This window comes from Ichthyophthirius multifiliis (genome assembly GCF_000220395.1).
Source record: "Ichthyophthirius multifiliis unplaced genomic scaffold scaff_1120509249393, whole genome shotgun sequence".
Classification (NCBI taxonomy): Eukaryota; Ciliophora; class Oligohymenophorea; order Hymenostomatida; genus Ichthyophthirius; species Ichthyophthirius multifiliis.
The window spans coordinates 10,486-34,457 of NW_004087746.1; the positions used below are offsets into that span (position 1 = coordinate 10,486).

General features: G+C 17.1%; 10 protein-coding genes across 10 annotated transcripts in view, besides 41 other annotated features; 5 read left to right on the forward strand and 5 right to left on the reverse strand. All coding sequences in view use genetic code 6, as the record gives it.

Annotated features, from left to right (window-relative positions):
- IMG5_000350 (hypothetical protein) overlaps window positions 1–635 on the forward strand; it is a gene marked incomplete at both ends in the record, with an annotated part of 3,058 nt that extends 2,423 nt beyond the window's left edge. Inside the window, one exon of the mRNA XM_004040074.1 lies at window positions 1–635. This exon is cut by the window's left edge and continues 1,159 nt beyond it. Coding sequence (XP_004040122.1) covers window positions 1–635 — 635 coding nt within the window.
- A 122-nt stretch (window positions 636–757) lies between these two features.
- On the reverse strand, window positions 758–3,079 carry IMG5_000460 (hypothetical protein; the record flags this gene model as incomplete). Its single annotated transcript, XM_004040075.1, has 5 exons — window positions 758–767; window positions 1,476–1,480; window positions 2,362–2,455; window positions 2,641–2,847; window positions 2,904–3,079. 5 exons carry the CDS (start codon window positions 3,077–3,079, stop codon window positions 758–760), a joined length of 492 nt encoding a protein of 163 aa, XP_004040123.1.
- Window positions 1,483–1,537: a microsatellite.
- Window positions 1,487–1,538: a microsatellite.
- Window positions 1,491–1,541: a microsatellite.
- Window positions 1,498–1,569: a microsatellite.
- Window positions 1,531–1,581: a microsatellite.
- Window positions 2,106–2,138: a microsatellite.
- Window positions 2,127–2,241: a microsatellite.
- Window positions 2,134–2,239: a microsatellite.
- Window positions 2,139–2,241: a microsatellite.
- Window positions 2,139–2,247: a microsatellite.
- Window positions 2,145–2,238: a microsatellite.
- Window positions 2,250–2,284: a microsatellite.
- Window positions 2,844–2,889: a microsatellite.
- A 785-nt stretch (window positions 3,080–3,864) lies between the features above and the next one.
- Window positions 3,865–5,549, reverse strand: IMG5_000470 (retinoblastoma binding protein 4, putative; the record flags this gene model as incomplete). The annotated part of the gene is made up of 5 exons (XM_004040076.1): window positions 3,865–3,945; window positions 3,987–4,446; window positions 4,493–4,668; window positions 4,716–5,115; window positions 5,173–5,549. The coding sequence occupies 5 exons, from the start codon at window positions 5,547–5,549 to the stop codon at window positions 3,865–3,867; spliced, it is 1,494 nt and encodes a 497-aa protein (XP_004040124.1).
- Window positions 5,378–5,424: a microsatellite.
- An 82-nt stretch (window positions 5,550–5,631) lies between the features above and the next one.
- Window positions 5,632–7,564, reverse strand: IMG5_000480 (hypothetical protein; the record flags this gene model as incomplete). The annotated part of the gene is made up of 3 exons (XM_004040077.1): window positions 5,632–5,936; window positions 6,803–7,421; window positions 7,496–7,564. 3 exons carry the CDS (start codon window positions 7,562–7,564, stop codon window positions 5,632–5,634), a joined length of 993 nt encoding a protein of 330 aa, XP_004040125.1.
- A 274-nt stretch (window positions 7,565–7,838) lies between these two features.
- Window positions 7,839–7,927: a microsatellite.
- Window positions 7,928–8,402: 475 nt separating this feature from the next.
- Window positions 8,403–8,436: a microsatellite.
- Window positions 8,404–8,438: a microsatellite.
- Window positions 8,407–8,439: a microsatellite.
- Window positions 8,411–8,448: a microsatellite.
- Window positions 8,449–8,915: 467 nt separating this feature from the next.
- Window positions 8,916–8,964: a microsatellite.
- Window positions 8,953–9,003: a microsatellite.
- Window positions 9,002–12,193, forward strand: IMG5_000490 (hypothetical protein; the record flags this gene model as incomplete). The annotated part of the gene is made up of 13 exons (XM_004040078.1): window positions 9,002–9,064; window positions 9,123–9,201; window positions 9,256–9,329; window positions 9,386–9,652; window positions 9,708–9,797; window positions 9,856–10,025; window positions 10,072–10,213; window positions 10,263–10,688; window positions 10,739–10,907; window positions 11,207–11,485; window positions 11,540–11,638; window positions 11,891–12,051; window positions 12,119–12,193. The coding sequence occupies 13 exons, from the start codon at window positions 9,002–9,004 to the stop codon at window positions 12,191–12,193; spliced, it is 2,094 nt and encodes a 697-aa protein (XP_004040126.1).
- Window positions 9,205–9,244: a microsatellite.
- Window positions 10,223–10,258: a microsatellite.
- Window positions 12,194–12,429: 236 nt separating the features above from the next.
- Window positions 12,430–12,492: a microsatellite.
- Window positions 12,438–12,505: a microsatellite.
- Window positions 12,439–12,497: a microsatellite.
- Window positions 12,474–12,510: a microsatellite.
- Window positions 12,478–12,515: a microsatellite.
- Window positions 12,516–12,575: 60 nt separating this feature from the next.
- Window positions 12,576–12,646: a microsatellite.
- A 24-nt stretch (window positions 12,647–12,670) lies between these two features.
- Window positions 12,671–13,488, reverse strand: IMG5_000500 (protein kinase domain protein; the record flags this gene model as incomplete). Its single annotated transcript, XM_004040079.1, has 3 exons — window positions 12,671–12,703; window positions 12,831–13,395; window positions 13,442–13,488. 3 exons carry the CDS (start codon window positions 13,486–13,488, stop codon window positions 12,671–12,673), a joined length of 645 nt encoding a protein of 214 aa, XP_004040127.1.
- Window positions 12,743–12,797: a microsatellite.
- Window positions 13,489–13,956: 468 nt separating the features above from the next.
- Window positions 13,957–16,099, forward strand: IMG5_000510 (hypothetical protein; the record flags this gene model as incomplete). The annotated part of the gene is made up of 3 exons (XM_004040080.1): window positions 13,957–14,428; window positions 14,478–14,685; window positions 15,010–16,099. 3 exons carry the CDS (start codon window positions 13,957–13,959, stop codon window positions 16,097–16,099), a joined length of 1,770 nt encoding a protein of 589 aa, XP_004040128.1.
- A 3-nt stretch (window positions 16,100–16,102) lies between these two features.
- Window positions 16,103–16,144: a microsatellite.
- Window positions 16,145–17,090: 946 nt separating this feature from the next.
- Window positions 17,091–17,163: a microsatellite.
- Window positions 17,164–18,371: 1,208 nt separating this feature from the next.
- IMG5_000520 (hypothetical protein) lies at window positions 18,372–19,070 on the forward strand (the record flags this gene model as incomplete). Its single annotated transcript, XM_004040081.1, has 1 exon — window positions 18,372–19,070. The coding sequence occupies one exon, from the start codon at window positions 18,372–18,374 to the stop codon at window positions 19,068–19,070; it is 699 nt and encodes a 232-aa protein (XP_004040129.1).
- An 816-nt stretch (window positions 19,071–19,886) lies between these two features.
- Window positions 19,887–19,938: a microsatellite.
- Window positions 19,913–19,945: a microsatellite.
- Window positions 19,946–20,441: 496 nt separating this feature from the next.
- Window positions 20,442–20,494: a microsatellite.
- A 224-nt stretch (window positions 20,495–20,718) lies between these two features.
- Window positions 20,719–20,778: a microsatellite.
- Window positions 20,779–21,080: 302 nt separating this feature from the next.
- Window positions 21,081–21,170: a microsatellite.
- Window positions 21,171–21,198: 28 nt separating this feature from the next.
- On the forward strand, window positions 21,199–22,359 carry IMG5_000530 (hypothetical protein). The gene is made up of 3 exons (XM_004040082.1): window positions 21,199–21,459; window positions 21,504–21,639; window positions 21,683–22,359. The coding sequence occupies exons 1-3, from the start codon at window positions 21,248–21,250 to the stop codon at window positions 22,283–22,285; spliced, it is 951 nt and encodes a 316-aa protein (XP_004040130.1). The 5' UTR covers window positions 21,199–21,247; the 3' UTR covers window positions 22,286–22,359.
- A 159-nt stretch (window positions 22,360–22,518) lies between these two features.
- Window positions 22,519–22,565: a microsatellite.
- A 303-nt stretch (window positions 22,566–22,868) lies between these two features.
- Window positions 22,869–22,927: a microsatellite.
- Window positions 22,887–22,936: a microsatellite.
- Window positions 22,937–23,227: 291 nt separating this feature from the next.
- IMG5_000540 (hypothetical protein) lies at window positions 23,228–23,813 on the reverse strand (the record flags this gene model as incomplete). Its single annotated transcript, XM_004040083.1, has 2 exons — window positions 23,228–23,593; window positions 23,649–23,813. The coding sequence occupies 2 exons, from the start codon at window positions 23,811–23,813 to the stop codon at window positions 23,375–23,377; spliced, it is 384 nt and encodes a 127-aa protein (XP_004040131.1). The 3' UTR covers window positions 23,228–23,374.
- A 98-nt stretch (window positions 23,814–23,911) lies between these two features.
- Window positions 23,912–23,943: a microsatellite.
- Window positions 23,944–23,972: the final 29 nt, after the last annotated feature.

The window sequence follows — 23,972 nt, forward strand, 5'->3', positions numbered from 1 at the left end:
TTTTAGATGGAGTAGATATTCGTACTATTGGATTAAATACTCTTAGAAGTAGTATTAACATAATTCCTTAGGCACCATTTTTGTTTTCAGGAAACGTCCGTAAAAATATTGATCCTTTAAATGAATATTAGGATGCTGAAGTTTGGGAAGCTTTATAATTAGCAGAATTAAAAGAAACAGTTTCATAACTAAAAGATGGATTAAATACTGATATGTCAAATGCATAAAGTGTATTTTCAACAGGTTAAAAATAACTTATTTGCTTAGCTAGAGCGATACTTAAAAATAGTAAAATTCTAGTTTTAGATGAAGCCACAGCTAATGTTGATATGAAAACCGACGAAATTATATAAAATGCAATTAAAAAATAATTTATAGGTTGTACTATTTTTAGTATTGCTCATAGAATTAATACTATTGCTGATTATGATAAGATTTTGGTTATGGATCAAGGGAAAGTTGCTGAGTTTGATGCACCATTTTTGCTTTTAGCTAACTCTATTGATGATGATAAAATTTCTAAAAACAGTATATTTGCATAAATGGTTAAAAACACAGGTGAAAAAAACTCTGAAATTATCTTTGAAATTGCTAAATAGAAATTTATAAGTGGAAATATAAAAGAATATATTTGATAATTAATATTTTTTCTAAAATATTATTTTAAAATTTAAAAAATTTAATTTTTTTTTAAATAAAACAAAATTAAATTTCATAACATTATGTTTTAAAATACTGATTTTTTAAAAAATTATATTCAATTTGTTCTATTTATTTAATATTTTTTAAATAAATTAAAAATTTATTTAAAAAAAAAAATATTTTCAAACATAATCAAAAAATTTTTATTGAATGTTAACATTTTCAAGTTTTATTTAATAATAAAAATAATATAATTAAATATTGTTTTTTAAAACTGTTATCATTAAATAAAATTTAATGAATTATAATTAAATATTTTTAAAAATAAAAATAATATAAACATTAAAAATTATTTAATATTATATATATATATTGCATAAATTTTAAAAACTTATTAAATTAGTTATAAAAATTGCAATATTTTTAGTAAAAACAATATTTTATTCATTTAAATTATTATTATCTAAATTAATAATCAGTTAAAGAAAATTTACTTTGATAAAAAAATATATATCAATAGAATAGAGAAAAATATTCTAAAATTATAGTCAAATTCATATTTAAGAGCATCAAGAATAAAAAAAACAGAAAAATAACATTATATATTTTATAGCAATAAAGGAATTTTTCATTAAAATTCCCAATAATCTTTTAATTAATTTAATAAAAGTTTGTTTATTAGTTAATTTGTGAATAATAACAAAAATTTTATTGAATTAAAATAAAATTATTATTCTTTTAAAAACTTTATTAAAACTTTTATAAAAAAAACTATTAAATAATTATATTAAAAAAAAAAATTAAAAGTATTTTAAATAAATATATATTAAAACATTATCTAATTAATTAATAAATAAAAATAAAAAAAAATTAATTAAAAAACATAAATAAAAAATAAAATCTTATTAAAAATTTAAAAAATAAAATTTCTAAATATTTTGCATCGAGAAAGAAAATTAAAGAAAAAAAGTAAATACATTTAAAAATATAATTTTAGTTTTATTAATAAATTATAAAGAAAGAAAAAATGTTTATTAAAAAGTTCTGTTTACTTAGAAAAATAAAAAAATAAAAAACAAAATAATAATTAAATGAATCTATTATAAAAATATTGAAATAAAATATAAATTAAATAAAGATTTAATTAATATATTAAATTATTTAATAATATTAAAAAAAATATTATGAAATTTAGAAAATAAAAGGTTTATATAAAAGATAAAAATTATTAAAATTTCTATTATTTTCCTTAAAAATATTATATTTTAATTAATTTAGAACAAATTTTATTTAATAAAAAATTTAAATATATTTGACTTTTAATATCAAAAAGAAATATATATTTAAAAGTTTTTAATAATTCTAGAATAATCTATAAAATTATTATTTACAATATAATTATAAATTTAAATAATTATTAAAAAAAGTAATATAAATATAAATACAAAATTTAAATACAAAAGAATATATAATCTAAAATTAATATAAATTAAAATATAAAAAATAATAAATATATTATAATTAATAATAAATAATACATAAAAAAAATACATAAAAAATAATAATAAATAATAAATAATAAATAAAAAATAATAAATATACATATATATACATATATTTATATATATAATTATATATATAAACTAAATAAATATATAATTTATTATTAAATTTTTTTTTTTATTTGTGTATTAAATAAATATTATATATATAATATACTAAAGAAGTTTTTTTCTTGAGTCTTATCATACTTTCTAAGTTCTTTTTCATTTTTATATTTGTTAATATTTGGAAATTGAAACACTTGTAGGTGCTATTTTTATATAATAAAATAATATATTATAAAAGATAAATAACCTTTTGACGTAAACTGCTTTTGAACTGCTAGTATTTCTTTTTATTGTTAATCTTCTATTTCTTTTTTAATGTTATTATATTTTAAAAGTATCCTTTTAATAAATAAGATATTTTATAAAATAAAATATAAATTTGTTATACTTTTCAAGCTCAATATTTCTAGCCTTTTGTAATTCATCTTTTGCTTAAAATATTCTTTATTTTAATGCATTTTATTCTTAATTTTGTTTTTATTTAAAAATATTCATTTGATTTATTAATTTATTAGTTCTTTGTAAATTAAAGTTTTTATTTACTTCTTTTTGCAGTTAAATTCTTTATTATTTTATTTTATGTGCATCAATAAATCTTTAATATATTAATTAAAAATATTTAATATATATATAAAAAGAAATAATATATACAAGCTCTATTTTACTAAACGTTCTTCCATTTTAATTAGGTTTAATACTTCTGAAGAGTCTTTAGGAATAGAAGGCATAACTGTTTCGAATTCTTCTTAAGCTTTTTAATATTCCAAAGCTTATTTTTGAATAAGTTCATTTTCAATATTTTTTGCTTCTATATCATATTCTTACATTTTTTAATCCCAAAAATTGTTAAATCCATTAAACTAATCTAAATGTTGTTTTTCAATTTTAATTTTTCATTTATATGTTGTTATTTTAGATCATCTAGCTATTTATTTTATAATCGTTATTTCATTTCTTTTATTTTGTTCTTACAATTTTCAGCTTCTATATATTAATTTTATTTTATGCAAGCTTATAAATGAGTCTATAGATTTTCAATATTTATTTCTAACTCTTAAATACTAAATTAATTATATAAATCATCTTCTTAAATTTGCACTATTTTTTTTATTTTTAAAATTTATTAAATAATTTTTACAACTTTTATTGTTATTCATATTTATATATATAGTATATATATTATTTATTAAAAAATAAAACTTTAAAATATTAAATAAATATTATAAATAATACTATGCTGTTAATTTTAATAAATTTCATTGATAATACTTATATTAATTATTACAAAAACCTAATATATTATTATATTTATTTCTAATACAAAAATTAATATTTAATTCTTTTTTATTTATTATAAAATAAATAAAAATAAAAATAAAAAAAACAAAGCAAATAGAAACATTTTTTATTTCTATATATTAAATACTTAAAATTTTTATTTTAAAAATAAGTAATTAATATATGTTTATATATATATTAATATATTACAAAATTAATATATAAGTATAAACTTTTAAAGTAAAATGAAAGTATAAAAGTAACTACAAATAATTTAAAAAAATAAATTATTGTATTAAAAAAATTATTTAATATTTATTTAAAAAAAAAAATCTCAACTCCTATTATTTTCAACTACAATTTAATTTTAATTATTATTATCTCCTTCTTCATTTTCTTCATAAATATTTTTAGCCTAAAAATATATATTTTAATTGATTAAAAAAAAAAAAATACCATTTACCAAACCTAAAGAATATTACTATCTTCAACAGACGCAACAAAATAATTTTCATTTAAATTCCAACTAAAATCTAAGACTTTATTTCTATGACCTCCATGAATAAAAAGTAATTCGGGTGGTCCATCTTATAAGTCTTCATTAGAGATTTTTTATCCACATCTTAAAATATCCCAAATCATTACTCTTCTATCAACCGAACAAGATGCGAAAATTCCACTATTAAAAGGACTCCATTAACATTTTAATACCGAATCATTATGTCCTTCAAATGTATGTAATCTTTTAGAAGTATTTCTCATATCCCAAAATCCAACAGTTTGATCTTCAGAAGAAGTAATAAATAAGAAATCGTTAAATTAATTAAAGTCAATAGAATATATTTCACCTGCATGAGCTTATGTGCAATTAGTAGGATTTATACATCCTGCATTATTTTTTTATCTTAAATCCCATCTTTAAATAAATTAATTTATTTTTTAAATAAATAAAAATAAAATACAAAGCTATTGTTTTATCATTACTACAAGAAGCAAATAATTCTTCATTCAAAAAATGCCAGGCAACATCATCAATTTAATTTTTATGAAAATCTATTTATATTAAGGCTTCTTTATTTTCTTTTTCAACATCCCATACTATTATTTTTTTATCGTATCCTCCAGATAATAGAAGGCCCTTTTTTTAAAAAAAAATATTGGGTTAAAAATTAAAAAATTATTTACTTATTTTATTGGGTTCCAACTTAAACCAAATCCTTCTTAAGAATGTCCATATAAAATTAATAAAGGACTTACTTACTCATTATTTACTTATGTAGAGTCAAAAATATGAACCTTTCCTGAAGTAAGCTTTGATGCTATTATATTAGGTTTTTAAGGCATATATCTAGCTCTATTTGATTCTCCTTCATGAAGGATTTTAGTTTCGATTTCAATTTTGTTTTACCCTGATGCTAAACCCATTTATCCGATTTCAGACGCATCTAATTAATATTCTGTTATATCTATTGGAGTATTTTCTAATGGAAGTTTTACTTTACCTATTATTAAGTATTCTTTATCTTAATCTGAAGTATGTGTTGTTATTAATAATTTATGTATTGAAAAATTTCCTTCATCATCACTTTTAATTTTAATTTAATATTTTTTTTTAAAAAAAAACTATTTTGTTAATTCTTACATTTAATTATCTGGAAACCATTATATTGACATGGAAGGCCATTCTAACTCGTGTGTAAGTAAATTATCATATAAAAATGGTGTATTCCTTTTCCATATTTTATATTCTTCATTTATTTATTAATTATCATCTATTTCTACTCGTTATTCTTTAATTTTATTGATTTTATTCTTAAATATATTTTTATTTTTTACCTTCTTGCATGTTTTAATTTTTTTTTTTTTAAAGATTTTTTTTTTATAATTTTTTTTTAAATAGAAAAAAAATATTAATAAATTTATAAAAAAATTCTCTTAATATTATTTTTTATTTTCTAATAATTTTTTAAATTTTTATACTTTTTTTCTTTCTTAAAAGTAAAAAAATAAAATACTCATAGATAATAAAAATTAATAAATCTATTTTCCTAATAAAACTCTGATTATAAATAAATAAATATATTTTAAAATAAATAAAATATCAATCTTCAACAACAAATCCACTTAAACTAGATTATTCGTTATCTTCTAAACTTGATTCACCCGAACTTAATTTTATTTTATATTTCTTAGGCTAACCGACTGCTTTTTTATTAGTTTAACCCTTTTATATTCCTTTTTTACTTTTTAAACTTTTTCCTTAACTTTTTTTTAATACTACCAATAAATCACTTTTTTCATCTTCTTTTTAATTTTAATTGCTTTCACCATTTTCTTCCTCACCTTCGTCTTCAGCATCTTCAAGAATTACATCATCAAGATTTTTATCAAATTTAACTTCTTTTTCTGATTTAGTTTTATTAATTTGTTTTTTTTTCCTATAGCTTCCAATTTATTACTAGAATCTGTAAACATTTTATTATAATTTTTCGTTACTGCTGTTTTTACATTAGTATCAATAAGAGCATAAAATTCTCCTTTTGGAAAGGTCAATTCATTGAAATGTTCTTTCAAGAATTCTGGTTTAATTCCATAATAATGCATAACTTCTAAACACTCATCAACCTTTTTGTTTATTAAAAGTTTTTAAATGATCATCCCTAATCCCTCAATGTAACTATTTTTGAATCCCAATCTGCTTGATATTGAAATTTTAGATCCTAAAGCAATTTTAAGCTCTTTAAAAAGTCTAAGAGATTTTTTTTAGGACATAAACTTGCCCAACCATTCTGGAAATTTAGGAAAAATAGGTTTATTTTCACAGACAAGTTCGCAAGGATAAATACATGATAAAAATGCAAAATTAGGAAGTAATTACCAATTTTGATTTGACCTTATTTAATTTGATAAAATATCGCTTTCAGCTAATAAAAGTGATGATTTGGTTAAATTTTCTAATTCCTGAATTTTAAATTCGCTCTTTTTTTCAATTGAATTTAAATAATTTTCATGAATTAGTAAAGGAATTAATTCATAATCAATAAAAAAGAGTTCTATTTTTTCCCTTAAACTAAACTTCTCAAATTAAAATCTTTATATAAGTTTTGTTGCTGCTTCAAAATTACTCAACATAACGGTTTAATCTTTTAGTCCTCCCTTTTATTTTCCCCAAAATTATAAATAGTTTAATATTTATCGAAGGTCTCCTTATAATTAAACACTTATATTTTCCAAAAACTAAATCTTAATGTCATTTAAATCTTCTTTTTTACATATTTATAAAACATGTTTAGCCACATCTTAACTTTAGACATTAAAAAATTTCACATCATAGCAACTATTTGCTAAAGATCTTATTTTGGGATGCATTCGATCATTGCAAATACAAAAAATAGGAGACTTACTTTCTTTAATTAATTTTATTATGGCTTAAATTCCTCCTCTATCTCCTCCAGACATTCCATCGATTTCATCCATTAAAACTGCAACTTTTTTCATTTTTCCTGAAAAGCTTAATACTTGAGTATTACTTTTTAATTCATCAAATAACTATTCTACTTTTTTCTTATTTCGGACATCTGAGGCATTCCATTCTAATAACTCATAACCCATAAATGCAGTTATTAACCTTATCGATGTTGTTTTGCCTACTCCAGGAGGTCCACTTAATAAACAAGCTCTCGCTGAAGGATTTGGAGGAGGTACAGATGATTTATTATACATTTAATAAGGTTTTTTTGTTTGGTTTTAGGTAGGCTTTTTATGTAAAACTGTATCTTCCCAATTTTTTAACCATTCCATAATACTTAGAATACTTTTTTAATTTCCAATAATTTACTCAACACTTTCTGGGGCATATTTTTCTGTCCATAGAAGCGATGATTTTTATGCCTTTTATTGAATATTTTTATTTATTTTTTCAAGCTCTTTGTCTTAGCTTTTATAATTTTTGTATATCTCATTACTTGAAGGTTATCCACTTAACTCTTCTAATGATTTCCCCACTTTTTGTTTTAAAAAACCACTGAATTCATCTTAATTTTATATCTTAATATGCTTCATTAATGCGTTTTTGTATTTTTAACCTTATTCAGGAGGTCTTCCATCTTCTAATATATGCCCATGTACTAAAATTGAAGTTTTTCCGCTTACTTGTTTTGTACATTTGGCTCCTAAACTAGTAATTATTTTTTCGATTGATTCTCTTGATATACCCATTAATTCTCCTGTAAAAACTATTGTATATCCTTTAAGCTTATCTTAATTATCTTATTCTTTAATTTCTTCCCATATTTTATTTTAAGCATCTTTTTATTTTTAATGTTCTTCTTATTTTTTTTATTTTTATGATTCTTTTTGCATTTTTATATCTTATTTTTCTTCTTACATTTTTTATTATTAGGGTTTTAATTATTTTTCAGGTTTATTTTTTTCTTCTATATAAAATTTTTAAGATGATCTTTTTAATTCATTTTTTTGGGTATCTTACGGATTTTTTTAATTTTTTTTATTTGGTTTTTCTGCTCTAAATTATTCAATATTATAAATATCGATTTTCTCAGGGCTTTTTTTTTATTTATTAACATTTTTTCGAAATTTTGTAATTCAGATATATCATTTTCAGAGTCTGTTAATTTTTCGGTTTTATCTTGAGAATTTTGGATATATTGGTTATAATTTGAAGGCGGCTTTAATAAATATTATTGTTAAATTTCATTTAACTATTACTATTCTACTCTTTTTGAAAGAGTTTAAATAGGAAGTTTTTATGATATTATTTGCTCTTAATTTTTTTTTTAAGATTAATGCTTTTCTGGAGTTTGTTTTTGCTTTTGTTACTGTTCATTTATATTTTATTATTTAGATTAAGCTTTTTTTATATTTTTATATTTATTATATTTTTTATTTAATTACATTTAGATGATGCTCTTTTATCTTCTTATTAAGCTTCGTGTTTTTATGATTATTATGTTTACTATTATTTTTAGAATTAATTTTGGAAATATTTAGTAATTTAATTTTGGTTTTATTTCATCAAATTTCTTCTTATTCTTTTATTTTTTTAATTTCAATAAAAATAAAATATAGTTTTTATAAATAGCATTTTTTTTTAAATTAAGGCGCTTAAATAAAAAAATATATAATCATATTATATAAGAAACAAAAATTAAATTATATAATAAGCATATTAAATAAAATATAAATCATATTAAACTAAGAAAATATAAAATATATTTTATATTATAACTTCAAACACTTAATTTTTTATAATTTACAAGTCAATAATATTTAATTTATTTTTCCATATTTTATAGTATATATATTAGTAAATACTTTTTTATCAAAAAATTAAATGTATAAAAATACAGTTTATTATGATTATCTATATTTTAATAAAATTATATTTAAAAAAAATATCTTTATATAAAAATATAAATAAAACTAAATATAAATAAATATAAAATTAAAAAATGTTAAAAGGAGCTGTCGATGCACTTGATTCTAAACAAACAACTTTATTCAAAAATTTAGTGGTATATAATAAATTTATATTATGAATAAACATAAATATACTATATGTTAAAAAAAAAGAAATTATATGAAACAAAACAATACAAAAAAGGATTAAAATAAGCTGAAAAGTTACTAGAGCAAAAGCCTAATCATAGTGGTATATAAAAATTATAATAATTATATAAATTATTTAATTATATTTGAAAATTAGAATCTCTCGCTATGAAAGCTATATTTTTATATAACACAGGAAAAAAGTAAGAAGGTTTTGATTTATCTAAAAAAGTAAACTTTAATATATTAACATGATATCATAACTCGTAATTAATAATTAATTAAAGGCAGTTTCATTAAATTTTAAAAGCGATATAGCTTGGCATATTTATGGTATAATTCATAGATAAAATCGAAATTATCCTGAAGCAATAAAATGTTATAAATAAGCATTAACAACCGCCCCTGATAATGTCTAAATTCTTAAAGATTTAGCTTTGCTATAAATTTAAATTAGAGATATTGATGGTCTATGTGAAACTCGTAAAAAGATTTTACTTAATAAGGACTCTTTAGTAATAAATTGGGTTGGATATGCTATAGCTTTACACTTTGTATTTTTTATTTTTAAAATATTTATATTATTTTCTTTGACAAAATAAAATATAGAAAGGAGAATATGAATAAACACTTTAAATTATAGATTCAATAAATACAATTACTAAAAATAACCCTTTAAAAGGAATGGAAAAATCCGAAGTAAAAATATTCTTATTTATACAATTGAATACTTTTTTTTATTTTTTTATAAATAAAGTTTTTAATCTATCATTCCTAAGTAATTGGAGATAGTGGCGATTATAATAGATAACTGAAATTTTTAGAAGAAAACAAAAATGATATTTTAGATAAAGTTAAATATAATGAATTAATGGTTGAGATTTATTAAAAATTGAACTAATTAGATTAAGCAGAATTATTCGTTTAGTAAAATTATTAATTTAAATAATAAAATATTTTTTTTAAATAAAAGTGCACTTATTGATGATAATCCTTTCAATAAAGATAATTATAAGTTGTTACAAGTAGTAAAATAATTACCAAAAAACCCAGAAAATGATAATTAAAGAGAAACTATTTTATAATTATATGAATAATTATATTTAAAATACAAAGTAAAATATAAAAAATAATATTAAAAAAAAAAAAAAAATTAAAAATAAGGTTAATATTATAAAATATATAGCCTTAGATTATGTTAAAGAAGAAAACTTTAAAACCAAAATAACAGAGTATATTATTCCTTATTTTAGAAAAGGGATGACATCTTTATTTTCTGAAATAAAACATTTTTACAAATACACAAATAAATCTAAGATAATAGAATAAGTATTATAAGAAAATCTTTTGTAATTGGAAACTAGCAGTAAGTTTTGTAACTCAGAAGAAGTCGAAACTCCATGTTGTCTTTTATGGTGTTATATGCTTTTGGCTTAACACTTTGACAAAGTCTAATAGTATGAAAAGGCTTAAGAATTTGTTAACAAAGCAATTAATCATACTCCTACTTTAATTGAGCTTTATTTAGTAAAAGCAAAAATACACAAGCATTTATTTTAATATTAATTAGCTTTTGAATAAACAGAAAAAGTAATTAAATAATAAAAATTATTTTTAAACTATAAAAACTAACAAAAAAGTCAAGAAATATGGATTTAGCTGATAGATATTTAAATAATAAATCTATTAAATATGCATTAAGATGTGGGTTTACAAAAAAAGCTGAATATCTATTAAAGCTCTTTCTTAAAGATATAAATGAAAGTAATCCTTATGAACTTTAATCTTTATGGTATGAAGTTGCACAAGGTGAAATATTTTTGAAAAAGAGGGAATACCCGAAAGCATTGAGAATGTTTAAATTTGTTTTTAAAGCTTTTTAAGATGTATATGAAGATTAATTTGATTTTCATGTTTATTGCTTGAGAAAGTATAATCTTACAACTTATATCAATTTAATTAAATATGAAAACGATGTTTATAATCATAAGCATTTTATTAACGCTAATTCTTTACTTGTCTAATCTTTAATGCATTATACAGATATTAGAGAATAAGAAGTATTTTTTAATTAGTATTATTTTTATTAATATTTTATAAAAATATAGATTAAAAAAAACAAGAAGAAGAATAAAGAATTAAAAATATGAGTTAAGCTGAAAAAAAGAAATGGAAAAAGTAATAATAATAGATTGAAGAAAATAAAGTAAAAGAAATTGTTGAAGAATTTAAAATAAAACTAGATTTAAATGGCGAAGAATTTTAAAATATCGCTCCTTTAAAAGAAGCTAATATTTCAGCTAAGATCTTAGTTCATTTAAACATACAAAATAGCAAATTAGCTTTCTAAAATTTCTCTATATTGGTCGATTTTTATATTTAAACAGGTATTAAATATATAATATACTAATTTAACTAATATCTTTTTTAAAAAAATATAGAAAGAACACTTCTTTTAATAACATCGTTTATTAAACTTTAAAACAGCTAATATTGTGAATATAGAATACATACTTTTAAATTAAAAACCGCATAATACTGTAATATTATATTTTTTAATTAAAAAATTACTTATATTATAATAAAGTGATTAACTTTTTGAAAAAGGAAAACATAAATTCTATTGTTAAATAGTATACTAGCTAAACCTTAATTAATTTAATAAATGAATAAAATCTAGAATAATTTAATCAAAATTTCTTTTTAAATAAAAATGATAATCAATAAAATCATTTAAAAAATATTGAAAGTATATTTTATTAATTTTTATTTATTTAATATTTACAATTAAGGTTTTAAATGTGATATTATATTATAAAAAAATAATAATACATAGTTAATTGAATATCTTGAATAATCTCTTTTAAATAATAATTTAAATTTGAACGATTCTATATTAAGCTTTGATTTGCTTTGTAAATACTAATAAAATAGTCTTAACAATAAAATTTATGTAATTTATATAAAAATATAAAAATAATTAATTATATATATAAATTATTTTTATTTAATTATTTTAGGAAAATTTATCTCATAAGTTTCCTTAATAAGCATATTATTTTTCAAAAGAAAGATATATAGAAACAGATAATTGAAAAAATTCATTATTTATTTTTTTTAAATAAAAAAAAAAGTTAAAATAAAAAATATTTATATTCAAAAAACGATAAAAATTTTATTTATTCTTTAAAATTATTTAATAATTTATAATATTTAAAAAAGAATTTTTTTATTAAATAATCAATACTAAAGTAAAAGATATTTATTTAAAAAAAAAATATAACTCATAAATATAAATAAAAATGATTACTAAAACTTATTAAAAAATCATAAATAATGAAAAAAAAAAATTATTAAAATAAAAAAAATTTAAAAAAAAAAATAATTAAAAAAATAATATAAATAAATAATTTAAATTTTTAAAATCTCGAATTTCATTTATTTTTATATTTAGTGTTTAAACATATATCAAATTAATAATAAATGTATATTATTATATTTTAATATATTCATATTTATTATCATTTTCAAAAATATATATATTATATAAAAATTTAAAATCATTTTTTTTTTCAATTATTATCTTAATCGGTTCTGTTTTAACCCTAAATATTAATTAATAAATTTTTAATTTATATTTTATTTTTATAAAAAATGAAAGTTTAAATTTAAAAAAAGATGAAATTTATTAAATTTATATTTTTAAAATAACAAAGTAAATAAATAATATACCTTTTTACAAATGTAGATATAATGTACATTAGGAGAATCTTTATCTTCACTAGTTAATTAAATAGAGGTGCTAATAGTAGGTTTATGGACTTATTCAACTGATATAATCCATCCGTATTTTTATTTATCTAAATATAACAATCTATGATCAGGCTATCCATAAGAAATACAAATATAAATACCATTTGGTTTCAAAATTTGACTTATGTTTGTTAATGCTTTCATTGCATTTGTAACAGTATTTTCACCGCAAATAACTGAATCTAGAGTTCCTTTGTCAATTACTATATCAAAAGAGCTATTAGGCAAATCCATAATTTTTACATCCATCATAATGTATTTAAAAGTACTTGGTTTATCTTTATATTTTTCCTGCATTTGTTTTGTTACTACTTGTGAAATATCTATATTTGTAATATAAGTATATCCTTCATCGAATAATTCTTCACTTAAACGCGAATTACCAGCTCCTACATTTAAAATTCGAGATTCTGCCGTCAAATAAGGAACTATAAATTATTTTATTCCTTAAAACCTTTAATACCAATCAAACGGTTCAGGATCTCTTTTTATTTTTAATAATATATTAATTTTATTTTTTAATTGTTTACCTTGTATATCTTTCTTCCCAGTAATCTGCCTTTCCATATTAACTCATTTTTTCCTTTTTTTTCTTTTTATTTATAAAGTAAATATTAATTATTAATTTACCTTTTTAAAAAAATATAATTTTAAATAATATTTAAAATTAGTAAAATAACATTTTTTTTCCTTTTTCTATTTTTAATTTTTTCATTAAATAAATAAAAAATATGACAATTATTTTAAAATAAAAAAAATTGTGTATATTGTTGTAAAAAATAGATATATAAATTGCTTTTATTTTTAATTCTTTTATCAATGTTTTTTTAAAAAAAAACTTAACCAAAAAAAAAAAGGCTGTAATTTGTTTTTTGATGCATATTTTTTTTTTGGATTGAGTTCTTAAAAAAAAAAAATATAGAAAAATAAAAAGACTACAAAGCAATTAATATATTTAAAAATCTTTATAAAAATAAAAAAATTATATAAAATATTTTATAAATTTACATTCTAATCAAAAATATATTTCTTTTATTTTGTTTTAATGTTTATATAATATTTTTTTATTTAATTTGTTGTATTTTTATTTATTATTATAAAAATAAAAATATTAATGATAAAAATTAACTTTTAATTTTAGAAAATTGCATATATTAAAAAATTAAAATATTTTTGTTATTTTTACGTTTAATAATATATAAAGATTATTTATTCTCATTCAAATTACATAAAACAAAAAATACATAAAGTATTGAATAAAATGCTTAATGATAATTTCTTTTTTTCTAGAAACTTTTTAAATATAATTAAATAAGAATAAGGTTATAAAATAAATAAAAATATAAAATCAATAAATTCAAAATTGAAAAAAAAAAAAAAAACTAAAACTTATATAAATATTTATAAAGAAACTTTTTATATTGAAATAAGAAATGGAGTTTATGAAGGCCAATTATATTAAAATAAAAGATAAGGTAAAGGAATATTTATATGGGATGATTCATCAGTTTATGTAGGTATTATAAAATAAAAAAGTATAATATAGTTTTTATTAATAATACGAAGGAGAATGGTTTAATGATTTATGTCATGGCGAAGGCATATTGTTCTTAAAAAATGGTTGTACTTTATATGGATAATTCGATTATGGAAATTTAAATGGCAAAACAATTATAAAATTTGCAAATAATAATATGATTTTTGGTATTTTTCGTTAAAATTAATTGAAAGGAATTTCTTTTTTTTATAACTAAAATAATTAAGAATGGAAAATGTATGATTTCAAATCAATTTCGCTTTTTAAAGTTTTAGATATTTAATAATTTGATGAATAAACTAATTTTATTATAAATACTTAAATTCCGACTCCTTTATTTTCCCAATTTTTAAGAACTGATATAGAACTTTTCAATTTAGATAATTAAATTAACAGATTATTATAGAAATTTGATATGGTTATTATTTTAAAAACTAAACTAAAATAAAAAATTATTAATAAATATAACAAAATAGAATGAAAAATAAATTTGTTTTACATTACTAGATGAAAAATTAAAATATTTAGGATTTTGTATAAATGGAACTCCTTATGGTTTAGGAATAATTTTATAAGATAATCTAATTAAAAATTTAGGTTATTTTAAGGTTATATAATAAATATATATAGACTTTACTTATATGAATTTTATTTATTTTTAAAAAAGAATTCTTTAATGCATGGATTAGGTAGAGTTTATAGTGAAAACGGACTTATATATGATGGATAATTCGAAAATGGACATTTAAATGGAAAAGGTTATTTATATAATAGTACAAATGACATATTTTATGAAGGATTTTTCTATGAGAATGAATGTAATAAATTAACATAAAAGACTTTGGGTTTTAACTAATAAAATATATATTAATGGAAATTGTAAGAACATAAATAAAGTATTTGCTTTCAAAATAAAATAATTGTCTTATAGATTTCTTAAATATTATGCGGAGAATTAAATTATATATAAAATAATAACTAAATAGATAAAATATTTGATATAAACAATAATTCGTTTTCTTGTTCTAAAATATTTTTTAATGATGATAATCCTTTTAATTAATTTATACAATAAAGTATTTAACATTATTAAAATGCAAAATTTAATTTTTTTTGTGATTTAAATAGTAATTAATTTCATAACTTTATTGAAAATAATATAAGTAAAAGCCAAAATTTGCTTTCTGAAATAAATTATTCTGAAATTATTGCTAAGTAACCTAAATTAATAGAAACAAATGAAATTCTACAAAGCACTTTAGAAAGCTCTAGATGTAAGAAAAGTATAATTTTTAATTCAAATATAGTTAAAGGAAACTAAATAAAATCAAAATCAAACCAATATTCCAATTTTAAAAACTTATGTAATAAATAATAGTAATAATAAAATATAAACTTATAAAAAATCAGTGATAAAAGCAATATGTAAGTATTACAAAAATATTAATTCTAAAATTAAGATTTTAATTAATTAAATAATAATCAACTTGAAACTGAAATTTAAAAAAAAATATAAAATGATAATAATAATTCAAATTAATAACGATAATTTAAAAGTAAAGTTTTTAGAAAAGATTAAAAAAGTAATAATACATTTAAAGAAAAACTTTAAGAAGTCTATATAAAATTACCAAGTTCGTTTGTATAATGAATAATAATATATATTTAATTATAATTATATATTTATGATTAATTAAAAACTTAAATGGAAAAAATATAAAAATTGTTATATAAATATAAATATAAAAATAAATAAATATTATATGTTAAATACCTTTAATTAATAATTAAATTTATATATATATATATATTAAATTAAAATACATTTTATATACTTTCAATTAAAATGTATTTGTATGTCTTCATATTTGTTTTTTTCATTTATTTTTTTAAAAATTAAATAATTATTTTAACTTATATTTTAAATTAATTATCTTAAAATATTTACACGGAAAAAAAATATTAATTTAAATATTAAAAGTATTATAAATTTAATTGTGCAGAATATATTTACTATTTTTACTATTTATAGATTTTAAATTAAAAAAATTAATAAATGTTAAATTTTTATTTATATTCTATTAATAAATAAAATATTAATATGTTTCTATTATTTATATATTATAAATGTATTAAATATAATTATTATGAATAATACTTTGTATTTATTATATTTAAATTATATTACTTTATTTGATATTTTTATTTTTATTTGTTTTTTAAAATTATATTGATTAAGAAAAAACAAAAATTTATATTAAAAATTATTGATTTTTATAAAAATAAGAAAAATATTATCTTTAAATATTCAGTGTTTTTATTTTAATTTTTTCTGTAGTTTTTGTTAAATACTCAATTACAAAAAAAAGGTTGTTAAAATGGATAACAATTTTTTTACTGAGTTTCAAAAAAAAATAACATAAAAAATTAAAATCAAGTAATATATATACTAAAAATAATTATGTAATTTTAATTAATATAAATAAATGATATAATGATTCACTAAATATAATAAAAAAAAATATTTTTTTGTTTCTCAAATATATTGGTAATAAATATAAATAAATGCAGTAAATTTTATTAAAAGAATAAATCAAAAAAACATGAAATTTTATAATAATTTTAAATTATATTTTCCATTTATAATTAAAAATATTTAAAATAGAATATAATTAAAATTAAGATTAAAAAAGAAAATAATTTAATTTAAATTAATGGAAGAGAACCTAAAATTATATAATAAAAAAATAATCCAATTCTTATAGCCTTATATTTAATAATTTTTTTAAGTTTAATAATTTTTTTATATAATAATTGTAATTAATTTAATTTATTTATTAATTTTGACTTTTTATAAAAACAATTTTTCGAAATAACAATAACATAGATAAATATTGTTAATCAAAATATTTGTTAATAAATTTAAATCAAATTCAAACGTTTATTAAAAATCATTAAAAAATATTTATTATTCTTTAATACATATAAAAATTTATAAACATTATTTTAAATCTATATAAATTATATTTATTTATACTATAAAACAATATAAATTATAATGTCATTTATTTTTATTTTCATATATTATTTTTTTACTTTTTTTTATATGTTTTTTATAAACATAATCAAACGAAAAAAAAACGAAAAATAATTGATCATGTCGAGATAATGTTATTATTTTCTAATTCCTTATTATTAATAATAATTAGAAAATATTTACTAAAAATTCACCTGCGAATAATTATTTAATTTATTGTATAAATATTTTTTTTATTTTTATTTTCAGAAATAAATAAACTATATATTTTTTTATTCTTGAAACAATTTAAACTTTATTTTATTTATTTTATAAGTTTGTATAAATAATTATTAAATAAAACAAATTTACGTATTTTATTTTAAAAATCTAATATTAATATACTAAAAACCTTTTTTTTTATTATTTTAGTGAATTTTTTGCATTTTAAAAAACTCTAAATAGAATACTAATAAAAAATATAAAAAGAAATAAAACAACCTACTTTTAATATATTATTTTTATAATAAAAATAATTTTCTAAAATTACATCATAATTAAAATGGGAAACAATTGTGCATGCTTTAATAATAATAAAGAAACAGAAATTAAAACAGAAATATTAAAGGAAAGTAATGAGTAATTTTAAAAAAGCATATAAAGGATAGATGCTAGCAAAGCTTCATAGAAAAATTGACAAGAAAATGAGGGCGAATAAAATACTATATAATAATAATAAAGTCAAAAGTATAAATAACCATAATAAAAAATTGATTAATAATCATAATCGAATTCATTAGACCCATCTTAACCGCCTAATAGCAAAACAAATACTAAATAAAGTATCAAATTATCCCCTATAATATTAGAAAAGGGAATAACGTATGAAGGAGAATGGCTAAATGGCATGAAAGATGGTTATGGTGTTTAAAAATGGGCAAACGGCTCAATATATACAGGATATTGGAAAGAAAATAAAAGTTAAGGCTAAGGAAAGCTTATCCATGCTTCTGGAGATATATATGATGGGGAATGGCTCAATGATAAAGCGAACGGGTCTGGTATTTATTATCATGTAAATGGGGCAAAGTATGAAGGCGAATGGAAAGATGATAAATAACATGGTTATGGAGTAGAAATTTGGCCTGACGGGGCTAGATATGAAGGTAATTACATAAATGGATTAAAAGAAGGTAAAGGGCAATTAGTTTTTTCAGATAAAAGTTAGTATAATGGAGAATTTAAGAATAATATTATTGAAGGCTATGGAATTTATAAATGGTCTGACGGAAGATAATATGAAGGATAATGGTAATAAAATAAAATGCATGGTTAAGGAAAAATTATTTGGAAGGATGGAAAAAGCTACGAAGGTGGATATTAAGATGACAAAAAACATGGAGAAGGAATATTTACTTGGAGTTGTGGAAAAAAATATATAGGAAGTTGGAAATAAGGGAAATAACATGGATTAGGAATATAGATATCTAAAGACTAAGAAAAAAAAGCTGGAATTTGGGAAAACGGAAAAAGAATCAAGTGGCTCGAAGAATCAGAAATTTAATAATATAAGGCCGAAGGAAAATTAAGTTACTATTAAGATTGAATTTATTTTTTATTACTTATAATTTAATGGAATAAAAATAATAAAAAATTAATTTTTAAAGGAAATTAATTTTTATTTTGTACATATTTATATCTTAAATATAATTCTTTTATAGATTTTTTATTGCTTTTTTTAAATATTTTTTTTGATTTCATATTTTAAATAATTTTTTTTAAGTATATTATATAATTTTTTTTTTTTATTGTTAAAAATATTTATTTTTGTTAATTTAAAATTAATTATTAATAAAAATAAGTTTTATTAAAATTATTATAATTTAATTTGGTTTTTTATTTTAATAATGTCAATCCATTATTCTAAAAATATTATAGTTATTATAAATTATTCTTTTTTTGAAATGAACGAAATTTCAATTTAAAATATATATAAAAAATTAACTGTAATCACTATTTTTTTAATTACTATTTCATAATAATCAAAAATTAATTTAAAAGGAAATATAATAATATAAAAAATAAATTTTAATAATATTTGAATTTCCTATAAAAAATTTAACATAGAATTTGGACATGCTAAAGGAATTTCATCCTAAAAATACTCAAAATTTATAAACAGATTATGCATTTACTTATATTTTTATACAAAAGCTATTTTTTTTTTATTCATATTTTAAATTTATAATTTATATATCATATTTAATTATATAAATTAGAATTAATTATTATTGTTTTATCATTAATTATATAAAATTGATTTATTTTTAAATTTTTGAATCTATTTTTAAGTAGTCTCTAAAAAATTTTGAGAAATTATTTAAATCTTATTTTTTAAATATATTTAAATTAAAATTGAAAATAATATTTTTTTTTTAATTTTTGTAGTTAATATCTTATTTTTTTAATATGTATATTTTTATACATTTATTATTTTTCTCTTTAAATAATAATAATATATTTTTATTTTTATGTCATATTCATTTTGATTTACTATTTTATTTTTAAATTTAAAAATTTTAAATACTTATTTTTTTTAAAAAAAACTCAACTAAAAATATAAAAAAGTTCATTATCTGTTTATATTATTTGATAATGTTATTAAAAAATAAAATAATATATAAAAAAGTAATTTTCTATTTGTTCAAGATTTTATAAAACGTTATAATTATATAAATAGTTTATAACAATTTAATGAATGTATATATATATATTATTTTATTTTATTTATTTTACAGTTATTAAATTATTTATTTCGTAAAATATAAAATAAAAACTGTTAATTAAATTATAAATAATAAAATAAACTAAAAAACGCAATTGATTATTTAACTATAGTTTTATTTTAAAATTAAACTATTTGCAATTATTTCTTCAGCAAGCAAAACATTTACTTTTCTTAAATTTATTCTAATAATTTAAATTCATAATTATTATTATTTTAAATAATAATTTATTTTTTTAAATTAAATATAAATTATAAAATATTTAAATAACGATTATTATAATTTTTATATTTAAATTTATAAATTTTTTTATTTTAATAAAAAAAATATAAACAATAGATTTTTTATTATTAAAATTACTGTTATATATTAATTGTTTATCATATATTTTTTATATTATTAACTTTTAAAAATCTGTTTATATTATTTCTAACATTTTTTAAAATATATTTATTTTTCTATTATTATTTTATAATAAATTTAATTTATATTAATTTATATTTATAACTAAAATTTAAATTCATAATATAAAAAATGGATACTTTATTAATAAAATTTGAAATTTAATAAACTTTTTATTTAAATTTTCATATATAAAATTTTGATAGAAATAAATAATTAAGTTCAATAAATTTTTCTTGATTATAAATAATTGTGATAATATTTAAATTATATTTTTTAGCAATTTAATCTTTTTATATAATAAAATTATAATTTTCTTTTTTTAAAAACTATATATAATATTGAAGCAATCTTTTTTTTAAATTAAATTAAAATATGTTTTTTGATATTAATATATATAAGAAATACAGAATTTTACTATTTTAAAAATATATTTTTTGATAAATAATTTATTATTTATATATATTTTTTTTAAATATATATATATATGTATATACATTTTTATAATTTATATATATTAATAGAAAAGTAATTTTTGTAAATTAATTTTTAAATTATTAAAAAATAGCAACTAACACATAATAACTTTTAAAAAATGGACGGATTTACAGTAGAAAGATATTAAAAAGTTGAAAAAATAGGAGAAGGAACATATGGAGAAGTATATAAAGCAAAAGACTTATAAAATTAAGAATTAGTAGCTTTAAAGAAAATAAAATTGGAAAACGAAGATGAAGGAGTACCATCAACAGCATTAAGAGAAATATCAATTTTGAAAGAGCTTTAATAGCATCCAAATATAGTTAAGTAAATAAAAAATAAAAATAATTAAAATAAATTAAATATAAAAGCATGAATGAAGTTATTTATTAACCTCATGAAAAGAAATTAATTTTAGTTTTCGAGTATGTAGATTAAGACTTGAAAAAATTCTTAGATTAATATAGAAAAGACAAGACTTTAAGACTCGCTACATATTAAATAAAAGTAAAAAAAATTAAGAAAATATTATATATATTTATATATAAAGTTAATTATGTATCAAATATTAAATGGGCTAAATTTCTGTCATAGTCGTAGAATTATCCATCGAGATTTAAAACCTCAAAATGTTCTTATTGATAAAAAAGGAAATATAAAAATTGCTGATTTTGGTTTGGCTAGAGCTTTCGGAGTTCCTATTAAAACATTAACTCATGAAGTTGAAACTTTATGGTATAGAGCTCCTGAAATTCTTTTGGGATAAAAAGCTTATTCATTAGGAGTTGATATTTGGTCTTTAGGATGCATATTCCATGAATTAGTTGAAAAAAAAGCACTTTTTATGGGAGATTCGGAAATTGATTAGATTTTTAAAATTTTTTAATACCACGGAACTCCTAATGAAAATAATTGGCCTGGGTTGAGAGAATGTCCCTATTTCAAATCTACTTATCCAAGATTTAAAAAGGCTGAAGAAGGAGTTTATTTTAAAAACTTTGATAAATTAGGATAAAACTTAATTGAAAAAATGATTGAATTAGATCCAGCTTAAAGAATTTCAGTTAAAGAAGCTCTCAGACATCCTTATTTTGATGAACTAAAAAAAGAGGATATTATGAAATATAATTTTGTTTAAAATTAAATATTTTGATTGACTTTTTTTTTTTTTTAATCATTTATTTTTGTTTGCTTTAATTTTATTTTATCATTATATTATTTTTTATTTACATGGCTTGGTTATTTATTTTTTAATCTTTTCTTTTTTTTTTTTTTAATAAGATATAAGATAATATCTTATTTTAATTTGAATTAATAAAAATATTTTAAATTTAAAATATCTAATTTAACTTAAATCATATACCTATTAAATATATAAATTTTAGAGAAATATTATATAAATAAAAATATGAAATATTACATAAATAAAAATAATGATAAGATATATTTTTTACTCAATTTTTTTTTTTTCAAAATATAAAAATTTAAATTAAAATTAATTTTACATAAAATAATTATAATAAATCAATAAGATTTCAAATTATTATTAGAAGAAAAAAAATACATATATATTTTATTAATATATATTAAAACTAAAAAAATAATTTTATAACTTTTTATTAAATATAAAAAAAATTGTTTTTTTTGTTTTTATGGTATTTTTATTAATTAAATCAATCTCTAAATAATTCTTCATCACAATCACTTTGATTAAAGTTTTAGTTAAAATCATTTTCTTATTATTAATTAACGCTTTATTATTAATTTTCACTTTCTTATTATTAATTTTCACTTTCTTAATTATCTACCTATTAATAACTATTAAACTATTTTTCTACTTTAATTTCTTATTTTTGAGAATTCTAATCGGTATGTTTTTCTAAATCTTATACAGATTCTATCTCTGGATAAAATAAAAAATCAATATTAATAATTAAAATATAAAATACATTAATTTAACTCGTTATGACTTAATTCTTTTTAAATTTCATCAAACAAACTTTATTTTTTAAAAAATATTAATAAAAAATAAAAAATTACTTTTCCTATAACTAATCTTCTAATCTATAAGAATTTTAATTTTTTTAATCAAGCTCTTAACTATTATCAATCATATCTTTTTATTAAATTTCTTTAACCAAATTAAGTAAAGTACTTATTGAAGCACCTGTTTTTTTCGACAATAACCAAGCTACTTAGTATTTATTTCTTTTTTTAGGATCGTAGAATTTGTTAAAAAAACTCATTATAGCTAATTATTCTTCTTTTGTGTATTTACATGGTTTTTTGTTTTTAAATATTCTATCAAAATCAAAATTAAATTATTGTATTTTTCGAATTTTTTTATAAGTATTTTTTTATATATTTATAGTTTAAATATTTTAATTTTCAAATTTATTGTCTTTTTTTTAATCCTAATAAGCAAATTCTTATTAAAATTCTTCACTTTTCTAGTTTTCTTCTTTTTTTATTATGAAAAAAAAAAAAAAATTATTCTAAATAAAAATATTTATTACCATTATTAGATTAAGACTCATAATGATCAGAAACACTTATTTTTAGTTTGATTAATTTAAATAATGCTGTTATATCCTATATTAATGTATTTTCTAAATTTTCAGCAAATACTAATAGATCGTTTGATGAACTTTCTAATGATGGACATTCTAACTAATTTGCATAATCAACTAAAGTATAACATATGGAATTTTATAAGGTTTTAAGGCATTAGAAAAATTCGCTTTTTTGCATTTTTTTTAATTAATAAAATATTATTTCTTATATATATATATATATATATATATATATATAAATAATAAATTTTATATGTTTTTATAAAG